The 19638-nt window shown below is 45.0% G+C and overlaps 1 protein-coding gene across 1 annotated transcript; it reads left to right on the top strand.

Annotated features, from left to right (window-relative positions):
- Positions 1–9946: 9946 nt before the first annotated feature.
- Positions 9947–19394, top strand: LOC146771007 (uncharacterized). The gene is made up of 3 exons (XM_085640377.1): positions 9947–10868; positions 11730–11783; positions 12120–19394. The coding sequence occupies exon 3, from the start codon at positions 13431–13433 to the stop codon at positions 15081–15083; it is 1653 nt and encodes a 550-aa protein (XP_085496503.1). The 5' UTR covers positions 9947–10868; positions 11730–11783; positions 12120–13430; the 3' UTR covers positions 15084–19394.
- Positions 19395–19638: the final 244 nt, after the last annotated feature.

Genomic DNA, 19638 nt, shown 5'->3' with positions numbered 1-19638 from the left:
CGGCAGGCCTCGCCTCACATCCTGGTCCTCACCAGGCCCCGCCTCACATCCTGGTCCTCACCAGGCCCCGCCTCACATCCTGGTCTTTGCCAGGCCCCCCTCACACCCTGGTCCTCGCCAGCCCTGCCTCACATCCTTACCAGGCCCCACCTCACAGCCTGGCCCTCGCCAGGCCCCGTCTCACATCCTGGTCCTCGCCAGCCCTGCCTCACATCCTTGTCCTTACCAGGCCCCACCTCACAGCCTGGTCCTCGCCAGGCCCCGTCTCACATCCTGGTCCTCGCCAGCCCTGCCTCACATCCTTGTCCTTACAAGGCCCCACCTCACATCCTGGTTCACGCCAGGCCTGCCTCAAATCCTGGTCCTGGCCAGACCCAGTCTCACATCCTGGTCCTCGCCAGCCCTGCCTCACATCCTGGTCCTCACCAGGCCCCGCCTCACATCCTGGTCTTTGCCAGGCCCCCCTCACCTTCTGGTCCTCGCCAGGCATCGCCTCACATCCTGGTCCTCGCCAGGACCGCCTCACATCCTGGTCCTCGCCTGGCCCCATGTCACATCCTGCTCCTCGCCAGACCCCGCCTCACATCCTGGTCCTCACAAGTTCCTGACTCATAATCCTGGTCCTCCCCAGCTCCGGCTCACATCCTGATCCTCCTCAGTCCCCGGCACAGCATCCTGGTGGTCAGCAGGCCAGGCACACGTCCTGGTCCTCGGCAGGCCCCACCTCACATCCTGGTCCTCGCTAGGCCCCGCCTCACATCCTTGTCCTTACCAGGCCCCACCTCACATCCTGCTCCTCGCCAGGCACCACTTCACATCCTGGTCCTCGCCAGGCCCCACCTCACATCCTGGTCCACGTCAGGCACCGCTTCACATCCTGGTCTTTGCCAGGAACCCCTCACATCCTGGTCCTCGCCAGGCCCCGTCTCACATCCTGGTCCTCACTAGCCCTGCCTCACATCCTGGTCCTTTCCACCCCCCCCGGCTCAAATCCTGATCCTCCTCAGGCCCTGGCTCAGCATCCAGGTCGTCAGCAGGTCCAGGCACACGTCCTGGTCCTCTCCAGACCCCGCCTCAAATCCTGGTCCTCCCAAGTTCCTGACTCATAATCCTGGTCCTCCCTAGGCCTGGCACACATCTTGATCCTCCTCAGTCCCTGGCTCATCATCGTGGTCGTCAGCAGGTCCCGGCACACGTCCTTTTCCTCGGCAGGCCCCGCCTCACATCCTGGTCCTCGCCAGGACCCCCTCACATCCTGGTCCTCACCACGCCCCACCTAACATCTTGGCCCTTGCCAGGCCCCTGGCTCAGTGTCCAGGTCCTCCCCAGGCCTCAGTTCAGCACCCTGATCCTCCCCAGGCCCCGGCTCACACTCTGGTCCTCCCCAGGCCCTGGCTCACACTCTGGTCCTCCCCAGGCCGCGGCTCACACTCTGGTCCTCCCCATTCATACCTTGGGGAAAAAAGTGTCAGTGACGTAGTCCTCAAAAATCTTTTATCTATGTCTTCTCATGTAGCTTTCCTGATGTTATCTCTGTCTGTTGCCACACTGGGTCCATTGTAATGTGATGTCATTTCCTGTAATGTCATGGACATCATTAGTGTGAGAAGATGGCCTGATGTATGATGTCACTAGTTCTAGTGTACACCTTATATCAGTCCAAACAACCCTTATGGTGATTGGTTGTAAAGTCAACCTTATAGACCAGCTATCCTAGTGGTAGCATGGACAAGAGCAGTCGTAGGCTAAACTCTGAATGGCATGTGAAGCCAGCTGTGATACCATATATAATCCCTTGAATACCAAATGAAAGGACACCACAACAGATATATATATAAAATAAAGTGTATTTATTCTAGTCAAACCCTCAGCACTCTTTATGAGATTAGAGGTAAGTACAACACAGTCTTATTTATGCATACATTAAGTCACACAGGTAAGTAATACAGTTAGGCCCTAGGGGCCACGCAAACCATATACTAAGTAAGTGGTATAAGGACCACTGTCACGGAAATAGAATAGGCCTAGGGAATCGCTGGGGCTACACTACACTAGCAACAGTTAGGAAGTGGGAGGCCCACGGGATTCAGGTGCAGAGTGGAAACACTCATGCGTAATGCGTATAGTCGATAGAAATAGTACAGTTTAGAAATAAACAGTTTAAGGACACTTCTGAAGCAGCTAGAGAGTCGAGACTCAGAAACTAGACCCTAGGATAGTCACTACCCTTGTGAGCACCGAAGTACCCAAGTTACCTAGCCCACGGGCTGCGGGTGCATAGGTGTGAACTTGCGTCGGGTTTCGTTGTGGACTTCTATGGATGCCTGAAGGAAAGTTGCTGACAGGCAGTCAGTGAAGAGTGTCCGGTGGATCCCAAGGCTGGGATCAAGAAGAGAGGAGACCTGCAAGCAGAAGGGACAGAGTCAAGGTCACTAGCCAGTGACCACGTGGAACCAGGAAGGAACCAGGCGATGTCGTGAAGATTGCAGGTGAAGGTGAAGCTTGTCGTTGCAGCCACGAGGACCAGGGAACGTCGAGGACGACCAGGACCAGGAGGCGAGCTGTCCCACGAAGGCTCTTGCTGTCGGCGGTGTCGAAGTTGGACTAGGACTCACCAAGCCTTGGCAAGCGGAACCCACGAAGAACGGAGGACTTGCTTCTGGTGCAGACCAGGAAGGTCTGGGGTGCTTCTCTTTTGCAAAGAAGCAGGAGCCAGTCTGGAGGAGCCAAACCAGCGGTGAAGATTTTAGGATGCGTCGTCACAAAGGCCACTAGCCAGCGGGCAAGCAACCGGACAGACGTGGCAAGCAGGAAAATGCAGAAGGGCCCCACGCAGGACTTGTGGAGTGTGGGGGGCTGATCTTCGGTGCAGATGGTGCTTGGGGTTGGGGCTTCTCAATCCCCGGTGCACAACTTCGAGGGTGCCTCAGAAGCTGCGCTTGAAGATACTAGCCACTTTTCCCAGGTAGCCGGTCCCACGTCTCTCGTCGCCTCCACGGATCTCAGCTCGGCTGTGGATGTGGATCAGGGTCGGAGAAGTCTGGAAGTCAAGGCTCTGGTCGGGCTCTGCAGTCGGTCCCTCGTAGAACTTTAGCAAAGCAAAGGGTAGTCTCTTGATGGTGCCTGTTTGCACAGGGTAGCCACTCCTTGGCCACAAGGGAGATTCTTCAGTCTTCTTCTTTCGTCGAATGTCAAAGGTCCAGAGTTTCTGTTCAAGTTGCAGGTTCAGGATAATCTAATTTCCTGGGGCCCAGCTACCACTCTTATCCAAATCTGGGGGGCTGGGTTACCTGCTAGGTCACGCCTTATGGGTGGGACCTGGGAGGGGGGTGGTTACACCCCCTTCCCTTTGTCCAGTTTCGCGCCAGGACTGGGGCTGGAGTGCCCCAGCACCGGTTTGAACTGGACTATGCACGGGACACCTTGTGTGCCCCAGGCATGTCTCATTCTATTCATCCCTCCCTGCCCCAATACACTAAGGCCTGTCTGGGGTGGTGCTCGCACCTCCCAAGGCAGGAAACCTATTGTCCAAGCCTCCCTTGCCGGGATCACTCCCAGCAGCAGGAGGTCAGACTCGTGTCTGTGGCAGCAGCATCCATTTTGTGATGCTGGGGCTCTGGTTAACTTTAACCGGGTAAGTAGGTTACAACATGTCTTCTCCCTCTAGAAGGGAGGGATAATATCCTCATCCCCAGAAATGGGATGGGGGTATTATTCCAAAGTGTTAGACACCTTACACAACATGTTTTGATAAAGCCAAACCATAGTTACCATAAGCGTTTAAGATTATAAGGCACTTTAAGAGTATATGGTAGGCTATATCATAGAGCAGCTATAAGGACATGGTTCCGAAAGCTGCAGACAGGCTCAGCTCATGCTAGAGCACCATCTCACATGTTACCAATCACTCTGCCTCCAGGATTGTTAAGGCCTGCCATAGGAGTGGCTGATAGGTACACATGTGTCTATATGTAAGTTAGGTATAGGAATGCTACAGCTAAGCAAGGGGTGATTACATGACCTTGCCCCAGCTGAGTGATCAGCCAGTTGTGTCATAATGGAAGGCCAGGCCAGGGGTGGCATAATACATGCTGCAGCCCCTGGTAGGCCTAGGGTACACCTATGCCCTGGGTACCTAGGGTACACTGTACAGGGGCCAATAAGGTGATCCTATCCAAATGGGTTATGCACCTAAAGTACATAGTATCAATTTAGAGAGAGAACAGCAGGGCTGTGGGTCTGATTAGCAGGCCCACAGCCACATCTAAGTCGAAAACCAGTAAAGCAAAAGCAAAAAGTGGGGGTGAACATAGAAAGCAGACCCTACTCTCCTACAATTAGGCATAAAGGTATGTGATGCCATTTCCAGGGATGCTGAGGACCTAATCTCAGCCACTGGTAATTACTTGAGGCGGCATCTCAAACCATCATTTTTTGCCCACCATGCCACCTCAGACAGGAAGCAGACATATGCAAATCAGCCTTAGACTCCTTCCAATCGGATTAATCCAGCCTGAAAGGCCAAGCCAGGTCCTTTCTGAACCGGAACACAAGCAAACGAAGACCTGTTTCAACCCATTTGGGCCTTGAGTGTAGAGAACAGATTTATTCTAGTGGTGCAGCGAGCACGGGATCTATGTCGGGGCATACCTGTCGTATTTAGGAATACGGAAAATTATGGGTGGAATGCTTGAATTTATCTCGGACACTGGCAATTACACTGGGCCACATCCACGCCCAAACCTTTTGTACTTGTCCACCGTTGCACCTCATCATGCAACCAATCATAGAGTTTTAGCCAACATTACATTGCATTCTGGAATTAGTACTTTGTCTTTTTACCATTATGAGCATGGGGTTCAAAATCCTGCCTTGCAAAGCGTTTTTGGTAAAAATCAAAGATAGGTTGAAGTTCTCAACTTTTGCAAGAGGCCTTTTGGCAGTGGTGCACACCTAGATCTTCACTGAAGTTCTGGGTAGTTGCTGCCCAGTCTTTATATGTAATTGGTTAAGTACTCTTCAAGATATACATTTTTACAGTTAAGTAAAAATGTCACACTACGGCGTTTTTGCCAAGTAATGCTTTCCTATGGAAAAAGAAACATAAACTACATACAGGTACTTGCAATCATATTTCAGGGGTGCCCTTTAGGGCATAAGGTGCTAGGGGGCCAAGGTCCAAATTATCACCAGCAGTTTGAGTTTACATGCCCTGGAGTGTCCAGGTGCAGAGGTGCTGGACAGGTTGTTAGCATTGCACTCTACACTGTAGGCAAAAATGGAGGCCACCTAGAAACAGGCTGCAGAGGGGGACTTGAGGACAAGTCTGAGAGCTTCCAAAGGGGGGGCTCAGTTCATGAGGGTCCTGAGAGCAGGGGGGCACAGTTGGTTGTTGTGGAGGGTTTTAGGTAGCTGGACCCATGCGTTAAAGGCACTCATGGTTCATGGTTGGACCAGCAGAAGGGACCAAATCAGGAAAGCCGGGCCACTCTTGGTTCTGGCCTCTACGTTTTTGATGCCCCTCGTCACTGATTGGTCTTTGCAGGGTTTGGGATCTAGATTGGACTTCAAACAAGCATTGATTTTTGCAAGGGCTCCAGTACCCCGGGCATTGGTGCTGTGTGAGTCCTGGTGTCTTCACACTTGGTGAGGAAAGAGATCAGACCTCTGGGAGCACGGTGATCTCCTCCTGGGTGGCTGCTGCGTCGCTGGACCCAGGTGGTCAGCAGAACAGTGTACTGGGCATTGTGGTTGGTGCTTGTAGGTTGCAGTTAAGTGACTCCTCCACTTCTATGGAGATGCTGACGGCTTGGCGAAGTGCTAGTGGACCTCCGAAGCCTTTGGAGGCTGCACAGCTGCAGGATGAGTTGGGTTGTCAGGACAGGAGCAGTCAGGGTTTGGTGCCAAAGTCGACCAGTAGTCCACAGTACTCACTTCTTTGTTCATCTTTTGTCAAGTGAATCTGAGTGCCTGGTGTCAAGGGGGCACCTAAGCATTGAATCTAGGGACGTTAAGGAGAGTGAAGGGTAGTAGCCAATGTGCTATTTATTCTTGGGATCACAACAACCCCTATATGACCACTTCCTGCAGGGAGTGGGCATACCCCTGTCACAGAGTTCCTAATTCCACCAGAAACAAGCCAGTGGAATCCTTCTTTCGTGGAGCACACCAGGCAGCCCACCTAAGGCGTGTGACTAGCCTGGTGGTGCAGCACGGCTGCTTGCATATCTAATTTCCTGCCTGTCCTGGTACCAAATGGGCCTCATGACTGGGAGGCATCTCCCAGGTCTGGGGGCAGCCAGGGTTGCATATCAAATGTAGCGGAGGCTTTGAGGCCTCTGGCCTTGGTATGCAGACTCACTAGCCATCCTGCTAGGGAAGGTGTAAACACCTCCTTTAGGAGTAGGCATTGTTTCTGACCTATGAGAGCGTGGGCTCTCATTTCCAGGGGTCACACACTCATCTGTGGTGGAATGCGGAAAGCACCAGTCGGCCAGCACACTAAGAGGCTGGCATGTTTGTAGAGGGCACCTTTAAGGGGCCCTCTGGGTGCATGTTTCCACTACTGGAATCAGTATAGATGTATCAACACAAGGTGTTTGATACCAACCACCATAGGTTTCAGTGAAGCCATTATATAGCTGGGGAACTCGTAATAGCCAGTGCCCAGTACATGTACTTGAGATGGCTTCCCTGTCTATTTGTACTTTCTAGCAGTTGAACTACACAGCACAGGGTCATATCTGTTCATGCAGATAAGTCCTCTCATGTAATATGCACCCTTCCTTAGGGCTTTAAGAACTGCTGTAGGGGTAACATACATATAATGCATGTAGTGTCTGTGGGCATGGCACACAGCGTGTGTGCCATGTCATTGTTTGCATGAGTTTGGTGGTGGGTCCCTTAGGGTGGCACAATACATGCTGCAGTCCTTAAGGACCCTCTTTAGTACTCATGCCCTGACACCAGGGGTACCATTTACTAGAGACTGAAATAAGTGCTAAAGGTCTTGCCAACTGGGGAACAATTGAACAGTTACCTTCTTTTAGGGAAAGAGCACTGGCACTTGCGACCTGATTAGCAGGAACCCAGTGCACCTAAGTCAAAATTGGGGGTGACCATGTCAAAAAGGGACACTTTCCTACAATATCCCATTATAAGCCATCGATCTCTGGGGAACAGATCGTTGCAGCCCTGGACGCCCTAGCAGTAGGAAAGGCTCCAGGATCTGAAGGTCTGATGTAGGGTTTTACGAAGCTTACAAACCTATTCCGGCCCCACCTCTGCTGGAGGTTTATGCTGAGCTTTAAAGGCAGTGTGTTGCTGCTGTCTATAAGAAACGCAATCATTTCAGTACTCCCCAAGCCTGGTAAAGGCCTGGTTAAGTGTACCTCTTATCGCCCCCTGTCACTGCTTACCTATAATAATAAAGTCCTGCCTAAGGTGTACCACATACTTGAGAAAATTGTCTCCCCTTTACAGTCAGGATTTGTCCTACGTAGATCCACAGTGGTTCATCTACGGACTGTATTCGCCGTGCTGCATCGGGTAAACCCACACATGAAGGTGGCTGATGCTGATAAGGTGCTTGACTCCCCGGAATAGCCTTCTTGGTGGAGACACCTAGGCGCTTTCTTTTCTCTGGGAGTTTGAGATCACTTCTGAATCTTCTGCATACACAGCCTACAGCCTGAGTTTACGTAAATGAGCTAAACTCAGAGGCCATTCAGATCGCCAGGGGCACTGGGCTGGGACGCACCCTGTCGCCCAATATTTATACTAGCAACGGCCCCTTAAGGCCGTCAACTCCAGGAGAGGCATACCATACTGGGCTGACACCATTTAAACACTGAAACCAAGAAGAAAACAAATCTTTATAGACAGATTTACAGTTTACAGTTGCCAGCTCTGGAGGTGACTAGGGAGTTAAGATGGTCAGGCAACAGAACCTCAGAGTCCAGTCAAGTGAGCTTTCAGTGCTAACTTAAATTCAGTAAACGCTGGGTATCTCTTATCTGAGTCGGGAGAGGTCTAAGCATCTGAGAAACCACAGCGCAATGAGGACAGGAGGTCTGGGCACAACTCATACGTGGATATGATCTTTTCGGAGAGGAGCATGACGTGCCATCAGAGCAGGTACAGGACATAGGGTCATGCTGTGAGTAGCTTTGAACCTTGTAAAGATCAGTAATGTGTAAAGGACCTGGAGTCTGCAGGGAGAGCTCTTTCTTGATGTATGTGGGATGTGATGCATTAGGGATGGGCGGAGGGGCAGGTATCACCGTATTCTAGAGGCAGAACTGATGCCTTTTTCTAGGAAGAAAAGGCACATTTAGAAAGCTGATCAGATGCCTCTTACCATAATACAATGTTTTCCTCGCTGTTAAGATGTTAGAATTTCATGGTGGTGGTGGGGAAATGAATAACTGCAGGCCGTGGCGTAACAAAGGCCCCCGCAGCCCCTGCATGTGGGGGGGCCCAAGCTGCATGGGGCCCCCTCAGCACAGTACTCTGGCCAGAGAGCTCCTGATTGAGTTCGGAGGGGGTCCCTTCACGTACCTTGCAGTGAGGCCTCCTCAAGTTTCATTACGCCAGTGACTTAAGGTGGGTCACAGGGCAAACAATAACTAATGGACCCCAACAGTGGCGAGTGAGGTCTTTTGCCACCGGTGTCCTGGGGTTTGGCCTACTGTGGCTCTGCAAACTGGGCGAAGAGCAACCCCTTCCGCACTGGACTCTCAGGGTAGAGCTGTCCACAGCATTTCAGGGAAATGGTGCGGGAGCACAGACTCAGGGCCAGACTTACGACCCACCAATTAGCAAGTCGCAAATTGCGTCGCATTTGCAACTCGCAATTTGCAACTCGCTAATTGGAAGGCACAACAGTGTCTCAGAAACTGTTTGGGATTCCTAATGGGGTCGCAAATTGCATGCCTCATTAATATTAATGAGGCAGGCGCAATTTGCGACCCTTTAGGAATGGCTAGCATTCACAGGGATGGTGGCCTGGCTGGGGTCAGCAGACCACCATGTCTGTGATTGCTTTTATAATAAAGCAGTTTTTTAAAAATGCAGCCTGTTTTCCTTAAAGGAAAACGGGATGCATCTAAAAAAGAGAAATTAAACTTTTCAGTTTAATTTTCTTAAGGGCAGGCAATGGTCTCTGGGACGGCAGTGAAGCAGCTTGAATTAGAACAAAGTCAATATGTTTGGACCCACTTTTCTGTGGTATTTTCAGACCCTGAATTTGAATTCACTGTCTGGGTTTACTGCTTTCGCTGCTTACCTTTCAATGTCCATTTTCCTCTGTAGCACAAGATGGATGTTTGTGCAAAGTGATTGCTCCTCACAGCAGGTGGAGACGATGCTAGCGCCAAGTGGGAATACTAGCACCATGAGCGCAGTAAGGCTGAACATGGCTCCTTGCATCATTCCCAGATGGGCCATCCAAAGGAACACAAAGAATCCATCACTCCCAGAAATGTCTTTCACTAGTGTTTGTCTCTGCAGACTCTTCACATTCCCCCACCATTAACCAAACAGGAGAGCTCATTAAAGACCAATCATCAATCCTGGTCACATAGATTTTCTAAAAAGCAGTCCTGACTCCATCCCGCCACCCTTGTGTCCAAAGTTACACCCTTCTCTTTGGGATTTCTGCCAATACACTCCAACCTGTGCCATGTCAGCCCAGAGCCAAGCCAACATGGATGCGACTGATAACAAGATACATAGACACGTGTAAACAACATAGAGTCCTTCTACCTTATAATATAAATACACATGACTCGAAATTTAAACCGGGATATCAATGCCGGGTTTGGTCACCCTTGAACAGGTAAAAAAGCCTGTTCAGCTGGTGACCTCTAAGGAGATGGTACTCTGCCACCGCCACTCACTGTACATGGCCAGGGACACAGACCGAGGTGTGCTTTTAGGGTCCATCTATGTTCTCCCGGCCAGGCACTGGGCATTAGGGTCAACTTTGGGCCTAGGCATGTAGTGCGCACTCAAGGTCTTGCGTTTGCTGAGGCCAAAATAAAATTAGGATACCAGACTCACGTACAGTTTTGTCTCTCAAGGCAAGGGTACACAGGCCTTAGTCAAGATACGTGATAGGGTGAGCAAACAGGGCCAAACCAGTTTATATTTTTGTCTTCCCCTAAAATAATTGGCTTCTGATATTTACATTTATTTATTTTAGCCTTCAGTTGTAAAATCATAATGTACTGCTGCAGAACTTTGAGCTGGATAAGGGTTGTGTCAATCAGTTCCGAGAGGGAGGAATTGTAATATGATTTAAACACCTGAAACGAAGAGAAAATGCAAGTTAAACTATTCTGTATGAAATGCTCAGTTGGTTAATGTGATAATTTCTGTTGTTGTGTTAAACTGGAGGGTCGCTAATTTGAATCCTGGTTGGTGCATTAGGGAATAGTGATTTGTATATTTACAGTGCTATAACGTCACAGCATGCGTGAGACACTAAGACCTTGTTCACCCTGTGTGTGCACTGTGTATTCATTCAGACCTTTTGCAGCAAGGGTTCCTGGTTATTGGTGTGTTCTTGTACTACAAGGTTTGGATTTGAAGGAAGATGTGTTTTGTGGGTTTGGTCATAGATACTAAGAGAATAAAGTGTTTTTTCTAAACCATAGATGCTTGACAATGATTTCCACAGAACAAGAGTTCCTTTTGTTTTGTAAGTTCAGGACGGTTATTTGGAAAATGGGATGAAGCGTAATTGTCATCTGATGCAAATAAGCTCTTGGTTAAAGCATGTCTTTACTTCTTCTCAAAGTATTCTGGGAAGCCACGCAGTGCGGTGCGGCCATCACTCTTGGAGAAACAAAATAAATAACTGTCAGGTAAGGTTTCCTTTTACCCTGTTTCTTTTTCCTCTATTTGCTCTCTCGAGCTGTTTTTGTTTTTTTATGTCTCTACAACTTCCACTTTTGACTTCCTCACTACACTATTTGTGTTGCTATCAAACTTCTGATAATAAAAAAAAATTGCTTTTACGCAAGCCACTTTCTCATATTTCCTTATAATAGTACACTCATGTGCTCAGCGAATTATCTCCAATTTCATAAATTGTACTATGCTTTTGTCTGCCTGCCTCTTCCTTTAGGGCCTTTATTAATAGTAAGGGTTCTCTGACAAAGTGCATCACCGGTCAAGGTTTTGTAACGGCGTGCTGCTTTCCTGTGTTCCTTCAAATGTCCTCCAAATATCTTTTTGTTCCCGCTATTGTAGCTGACCACCTGTGTACCCTGGCACCCACCTGATGGAGCCACGTTCCTCCAGGAACATGTTGGGGGCGTGGTGCAGGTCCAGTTGTTTTTCAGGTTTTGATGCACTGGCCGTGAGTGCTTGCCTCCCGTGTTGCCCAGCAGTTCCTTGACTATCTGTGCATTTGTCTCCTCCTCTACCCACTTGATACTATGCTCCTTCTGTTTGTTCTTTCTGCGTCTTTTCTACCTCAAGTGATACTATCCTCTCTTGAAAGGTTCTTTCCGCGTCTTTTCTCTCTGCATCTCACTTCCACCTCATCAGGTCCTCTCATTCTGTCCTTTTCTGTCTTGTCTGACAATTCACGGGTCCACCTTGGTCCCTGTCGTGAGAGTGGAAGATAGTCTTCTATTCTCTTTCCTCTCTTTGTTCTGTTTGCCTTTTCTTGTCCCTTTTTGGTTTCCTTTACTGTTGTGGTGTTTTTTTTGCTTTGTCAGGTGTTGCAGTACCAGGATCTTGTTGGAGGAGTCTGACGATTTTCAGGCCACAAAGTAAGTCCTTATCTTTTCCAAAATTTGAAACTGTGAATTCCGCTGAACTAACTGGACACAGCCTCAGTAGACAGGGGCATTTAAATCACAGAGTACAAGGCCAATATGTTTGTTGAATTAAATGTCCCTTCATAGATTGCTGAAATAAGGAATAGATGAATCCTCTAAGTGGGCATTGGAGTAAACAGTATCTAATATTTTATTAAAGGTGTTAAAATATTTTCTGTGATGCTAGCCGTTGTCATAGAAAGAGTAAATTGTTGGTGTTGGATGCTTCTGAAAATCTGTGTCGCAATGTATGTGTAACTTGTGTTTCTTTTTTCGATATCCCCTCAGTTTGCTCTCGCAACCTCGAGTTCCAGTGCTTCCAAGCTCCATATCTACACAGTGTCCTAGAGCTGTTTCTCCCCTGTCGGAATTGCAGCTCAAACTGAGTTCCTATCTAATTTCAGTAAATGCCTTCTTTCTGCAAAGAAAGCAGTCATAAATATTATTTCTGTGTGTCCATTTATAGTCTCTAACTTTATTTGTACAAGTCACTGAAACATGAACCAAAAAAGAAATGTACTTTAGTGAAACATGATGAAAAGATTTATGTTGAAGAAATTAAAACATTCTACATTTTAGAGCTCTAAAAAGAAACAAATTATTTGTGCCAGGAATGGTGAAGAAAGGGCTGAATGTCAAAGTAATATCACACATTTTGTATGTTCATTATAAGTTGTCAAGTCACTAAAGTAAAATCACAAGAAGCAATTGCCAAATTTTCCATTTCAAAGTATGTAAGAACTAAAATATTGGTGACAATTAATATCCACGCAGTGTACTTGAGAGCAACTAATCAGTGTTGTAAATTCTATCTGATGGTTTATAAGGAATGTCTTGGAGACCCAAGCGCCTTTGCAACAAAACAGTATCTCTACACATGACGTGGCCGAATTGTGAGGATTACCAATCACCTCAATTTAAAAGAACAATCTTTCGTCTATGTCTCATGTGATACAAGTGGAGAGAATACATTATTTAAATGTAAGTAATTGTGAAAATGCTTTCCCTGTTGTCACTACAGCAAAATCGCTGGATTATCATTTTGAATATAGAAACATTTTCTCCAGGAACTCTGTCTCTTGGGTTGATCTCAGTTGTTTCAAAGTGTCTCAGACTGCCAAAGTCAATCATGTACCTACTGTAGCTTTAGCCACAGAGCCAAAAAAGCTAGTACTGGGATAGGAAGCTTTAAAAGAGCAATCATTGTTGCATGTCTTGATCCCCGATTAATACTTGTATGAACAAATTTAGGTTAAATGTAAGCACTAAACCCCAAAGACCTTGTCAGTGCTTTTAAAACTCCTAAATCCAATGTGGAGTCAGAAAATGAGTCTAAATTAACTTGAAAGAACTGACCTGGGCATAACTTTGAGAAAATGATTCCCCGAAGGACATCTTAATAAAAAACAGGGGGATCCTCTGTGAAAGTGTATTGGCCAAGTTAGATAGACTGCCTTTAAACGTCGGAAAAACGATCTCCTAATAAATCTATGATTCATTAAATACAAATGTTTGGCAGAGTATGTGTAGTGTATTTAAAAGTTAATTCTGAGTGTAACATGAATTAATTCTGATTCTGAAATCAGATTCAGTCCAAAGATGAAATGTATCCAGGAAAAAATCCAACTTGGGGATACACACAACTCGAATAAGACCAATGAATGTGAGAGCAGCTTTAGTTCTCAATCCCACCTCACTAAACATGAGAGAACTCGCAGTGGACAAAAACCTAATCAGTGCTCTGAGTGTCAAAAAAGCTTCAGTCATAAGGCTACTCTAACTCGACACAAGAGAATCCACACTGGACAAAATCCTGATCAGTGGTCAGAATGCCAGAAAAGATTCAGTATGAGATTTAGTTTAATTCAACATGAGAAAACTCACACTAGGCTAAAACCGTATCAGTGTTCTGAATGCCAGAGAAGCTTTAGTCAGAAAATAAGTCTCACTTACCACGAGAGAATTCACACTGGGCAAAGACCTTATCAGTGCTCTGAATGCTTGAAAAGCTTCAGTAGGAAATCTAGTCTCGCTCAACATGAGAGAACTCACACTGGACTAAAACCGTATCAGTGCTGTGAATGCTGGAAGAGCTTCAGTCAGAGCTCTGATCTTGCAAGACATGAGAGAACTCACACTGGAGAAAAACCGTATCAGTGCTGTGAATGCTGGAAGAGCTTCAGTCAGAGATCTGATCTTGCAAAACATGAGAGAACTCACACTGGAGAAAAATCGTATCAGTGCTCTGAATGCTGGAAGAGCTTCAGTCAGAGATCTGATCTTGCAAGACATGAGAGAACTCACACTGGAGAAAAACTGTATCAGTGCTGTGAATGCTGTAAGAGCTTCAGTCAGAGATCTGATCTTGCACAACATGAGAGAACTCACACTGGTGAAAAACCGTATCAGTGCTCTGAATGCTGTAAGAGCTTCAGTCAGAGATCTGATCTTGCAAAACACGAGAGAACTCACACTGGCCAAAAACCTTATCAGTGCACTGAATGCTGGAAGAGCTTCAGTCAGAGATGTAATCTTGCAAAACACGAGAGAACTCACACTGGAGAAAAACCGTATCAGTGCTCTGAATGCCAAAAACGTTTCTGTCACAGATCAGGTTTAACTCTGCATGAGAGAATCCATACCGGGCTCAAACCGTATCAGTGTTGTGAATGCCAGAAAACGTTCAGATTGAAACAAAGTCTCACTAAACATGAAAGAACTCACACTGGGAAAAAACCTTATCAGTGCTCTGAATGCTGGAAAAGCTTCAGTCATAAATCTAGTCTCACTCAACATGAGAGAACTCACACTGGACTAAAACCGTATCAGTGCTGTGAATGCCAGAAATGCTTTAGTCAGAAAGTAACTCTCACTAATCATGAGACAACTCACACTGGGCAAAAACCGTATCAGTGTTCTGAATGCCAGAAAAACTTTAGTCAGAAAACAAGTCTCACTAAACATGAGAGAACTCACACTGGGCAAAAACCTTATTCGTGCACTGTATGCTGGAAGAGCTTCAGTCAGAAATATGCTCTTGCCCAACATGAGAGAACTCACACTGGGGAAAAACCGTATCAGTGCTCTGAATGCCAAAAACTTTTCTGTCACAGATCAGGTTTAACTGTACATGAGGGAATCCACACCGGGCAAAAACCTTATCAGTGTTCTGAATGCTGGAAAAGCTTCAGACTGAGACAAAGTCTCACTCAACATTGGAGAACGCACATGGGGCACAAACCTTATCAGTGAACTGAATGCCAGAAAACCTTCAGTCACAAAATGTATCTCACGCAACGTGAGAGAACTCACACTGGGCAAAAACCTCATCAGTACTCCTAATCCCAAAAAAGCTTTAGTGAGAAAGCTAGTTTAATTCAACATGAGAGAATCCACATTGGGCACATACCGTTTCAGTGTTCTGCATGCCCTAAAAGGTTCAGGCGGAAAACCTGTCTCGAAAAATCAAATGGGCGTGGGGAGGGGGTAGAAGCATGCGGAAAGGACACTCACCTTCCTCAAGTGTAGCATGTCTTAATCAAATGAGAGTGAATTAAATGATTTACTGGTGTCTTCATGTACTAGTTGTCTACCTGAAAGCCTTAACCAATATTTTCCTCTGGTGGTGTTAACTGGTCACCATTATGATGTAGTATCAGGCGGCAGCATCAATTGGTTTCGCACATAGGTATTCACTTCCCTAGGTGAATACCACCTTCTTTCGAGGGAAAATACTGCAGGGATCTGTGTAGTGAAATATAAAATTGCCTCTTATATCTAAAAATTGGCATTTTCGTGTGATGCTAAGGACCACGTAAACGCCCGAACAACATCACCACCTCACTTATTAATCTTACCCCTGTATACTGCACTTCTATTAAACGTCAATTTTTAGATGAGGGTTTAGGGTAGACAACTGGTACAGAAAGACACGAGGAAATCATTAAGTTTACTCTCTTATGATTAAGACTGAAAACCTGTCTCACCCGACATGAGCCTTTACATTCTGGGCAAAAACCTTATCAATGCTCTGAATGCTGGAAAAGCTTCAGTCAGAAATCTGCTCTCTCTCAACATGAAAGAACTCGCGTTAGACAAAACCTTGTCAATGTTCTAAATGCCAGGGAAGCGTCTGCTGGAGATTAAGTTTGATCATTTGTTTTCTCGTTGTTTGTTTTCTGATGTTAAATCAGTTTTCTAAATGTGTTAAAAACTTCAGTTGTAAATGCAACCTCTCTTCATGAGAGAGACAATGTGGGAGAATAAAAGGAACTCGCTGTCGACACTGGGGGGGGGGGTCGTGTTCAGGTTTGCAAAACCTTCACAGGTAGCAGCCACAAAGACATCAATTCATTGATTGTCCAATAATCTGTTTACTGAGAAAAGCACACAGCAAAGGATGGAAATGCTTGAATTAATGTAATTGCCTAATGACTATTTGTGGGCTCATTCCACTCAGTTTGTTTTGCTTCCTGAGTGTTAATAAGCCACACTGGACAAGGTCCAGTAGATCCCTAACTTTAAGGCCACACCCCTATGATCTGCAATGTAAGTAACTCAAACTGTTTCCACCCTTAATGAGGCTCACCAGGTAGCTGCAGCAGGATACTCTTTGTTGTAGGTCTCTGTGGGACCAACGTCTTTTCATGTTGATGCTACTTAGGACTGATCATTATGGAAAACTAAAGGTGATGAAGGACTGGTAGTTAATCTCAACAACATAACCACATCATTCTCTTATCTTTGTACAACTAAAGACAATGCCATCCATATGGAAACCATTCTTGGCCCCACCCTAGATAGTCATAATCACTTCTGTTCCGAGGTGACACAGCCCAGTATTACAAAGATCCACTTTACTGGCCTCTTTCCATTTTGCTACAAATTGAACCTACTTCCCATCTGCTAAGGAAAGTTTACAAGCTTTAGAATCACAAGGGAGACTCAAAAATCTGTGTTTTACATTGTTAGTACTACGAAAGTACTACAAATTGCTGTTCACAAACTATGTGCGGTCTTTCTGCCTCTCCCATCTTTTTCTGTGTGGAGTTAACTATGTGCGGTCTTTCTGCCTCTCCCATCTTTTTCTGTGTGGAGTTAACTATGAGCGGTCTTTCTGCCTCTCCCATCTTTTTCTGTGTGGAGTTGTTTGCCTGACTGCAGAGTTTCTGCATGCCTTAGTATACTTTTTAGTAGTAAATGTGGAAGGGACAAAGGGAAGGTGCTGTAAAATGAGAACTACTTATGTATAAAAAAAGAGTGGCTAAGGAATGAGTAAGGAGCAGTTGAGGGCAGGACAAGCGCTCACCCACAAAAAGGAGTAAACCGTTTTCTATTTACAAGCAAAACTTCTAAATTTACTACAGCCATAATGTCCCTAAAACAGTCATAAATGTGGCCCAGCTCAGAGCTGGAGTAAGCCCAACATCACACATGGCCATCCACTGGAACTGCAACACCCTCCCATAAATAATAATGGCGGTAGGGATGTAAAATAAAACCCCATAGGAAATAATGTAAAACTAAATATTTTAATCTAGCTAAAAATCAAAATAAATGTAGTTTAATGGAAAGATATGTAAAAAGAAAACATTTCAATATGTTAAAATGTTTCAATTACGTTTTTTTAAATTTTAAACACTAATATAATATTCCTTTTTATTAAAGTATAATTGCATTTGTTATAATTAATTCTGTACATCACATTTAATAATTATTAATACATAATAATGTTTTTACTTTAGGTGGGAAACTTTTAATTTAAGCTTAGGAAAGGATATAATTTTTAATATATTCAACTTGGGTGGAGTTCTCCCTGTGTAAAAAATGAAATAAAAATAAAATGTACAGAATGCTTTAAAAAGTACATTTAAAACAAATTAAGTGTTTTATGTTAACTATTACTTTAAATTGTATATATTTTAAATGTAGAACCAAATAAAAAATGCTACAACACTATTAACTTGTATTTTAGTTACATAATGAATTGATTTTAACCATGTAAAAAAATGTTTATTTAAAGATCTGTTTTAAAAATTCCCACCTAAAGTAAAATTATTGTATTGTCTTATTATGTACTCAGAATTACTGAATTGCTTATGCACCTCTGTTCAGAGGGGACACAGCCTTAAAAAATGGTATGTATAGAATTAATTGAAATTATTATTTTAATAGTTACAATATTTTTTTTAATTTAAAGGTTAACATATTTTATCATGAACTAATTAATTTTGAAATATATGTAATTTTGTAGCATTATTTTGAATGCATATGTAGTTTTAAAAGTCCCAATAAATGATTTACATTTATTCTTATTTTCTATGGGGTTCTTGGGTTTTCCATTATTAGTGGTTGCCCATGCTCATTACACTCCTAAAGGTGAATAGCTAAAAGTAGGAGAGTTACTCTAAGATCATCCTTGCATGTTTAAATTACTCACAGGTGTAAGATACCTTTGTGAATACCCCTCAATGTGTTCAACTGGACCGAGGTGTTTCGTTTTTGTGGTAAAGCTAAACTGGATATGGGTACTAGGGCTGTTATTAGAGGAAATGGGATGAACTTGCGCGAACACCAGAGCACCTGTTCGATGTGTTTTTTTGACTGAGGAGGGGCAACGATTATCTCAAAGTAATTTTCCTGGACTTGCTACATCATTGGGCCTCCTGCAGGACTTTTGCAGCATCTACTCGATATAGCAGTAGTAGGCTCAGGTAATTTCTCCATGTTGTTAGCCATGTTATCGTGATTTGCTTTTATATTTCCTTTCTCCTCTTCCTTTTACATGATTTTGTTGCATTTACCACCACATTGGCGCTGAAACATCATCTGCTGGTAACTGCTTCCGAGGAACTCTTATTCTTCATGTACATTTTTATATGATGAACAGTTTTTACCTTCGCTGTACGGCTCCACTGTAAGCACTGAGAGTCCAAAACCTGAAGTTCCTGTGCCTTCATCTGCCTTTTCCACTTGGATAACTTTGATCAACCTTTGAACTTGCTGTGATACACCCTGACGGTTATAAGTTTCATGTTTGAACTGTCAGTGTGAGCTCCAGTGTGCTGCTATTACTCACACAACGTTCCATGATTTGGTTCGGATAATCAACCTTTAACCATCTCCATAACTTGGAAGCTCTGAAGACCTCACAGCTGTTGTAACTGCCTGATTTTTGATGCATTTGATGGCAGTAGAAGCAGGTTCGACTTGATGACCCAACTCTACTTTGTGGGCATTTTTCACTTCGATCTTCTGACATTCTAAGACTTGATTCAGCCCTAAACCTTGCATCAAATTCCAGTGTTAATCATCATTACCACTACCCCCTGGAGCATGGGTACCGAGGTCATCTTCTATTTTGCATACAGATTTATTATTGATTCAGTGGTTCTGCTTTATTTTAAAATTAGTTTTCCTCTTTGTGGTGTTGAAAACATGACTATGAGCATTGTTTATTTTCTTTAGGGCAGTTGTTTTTTTGCTAATTAATAATCCTAAAATCACAGACCTGCTTTGGATTTTGCTCTTGAGTAATCATTAAATATTCTTTTTTTATCTAAACTTGGTTTGAATCTTGAAATTCCTCGACTCTTTTTATTACAAGTTATTGTCATTTGTGACTTCCACTGTTTTCCTTTAAGGCACATTTACCTTTGCTGAACCAAGTATGGGAAAAGCAAAACCGGCTGATTCCAGCTGAAAAGGTTACTGTCTTAGGCGAAATCTGTATCGACTGTAGATGCAAAAAGTAAAAACCATGAGGGGAGCTGTTGGTATCTGAGCCCCCAGATTTTTGAGTCAGCCG

Source organism: Triturus cristatus, unplaced genomic scaffold, assembly GCF_964204655.1.
Source record: "Triturus cristatus unplaced genomic scaffold, aTriCri1.1 SCAFFOLD_354, whole genome shotgun sequence".
NCBI classification, from domain to species: domain Eukaryota; kingdom Metazoa; phylum Chordata; class Amphibia; order Caudata; family Salamandridae; genus Triturus; species Triturus cristatus.
This window is presented reverse-complemented; position numbering and strand designations above follow the sequence as displayed.

Excerpts from the sequence above, each read along its gene's own strand:
- LOC146771007 (XM_085640377.1), top strand. The coding sequence starts at position 13,431 with ATGAAATGTATCCAGGAAAAAATCCAACTTGGGGATACACACAACTCG.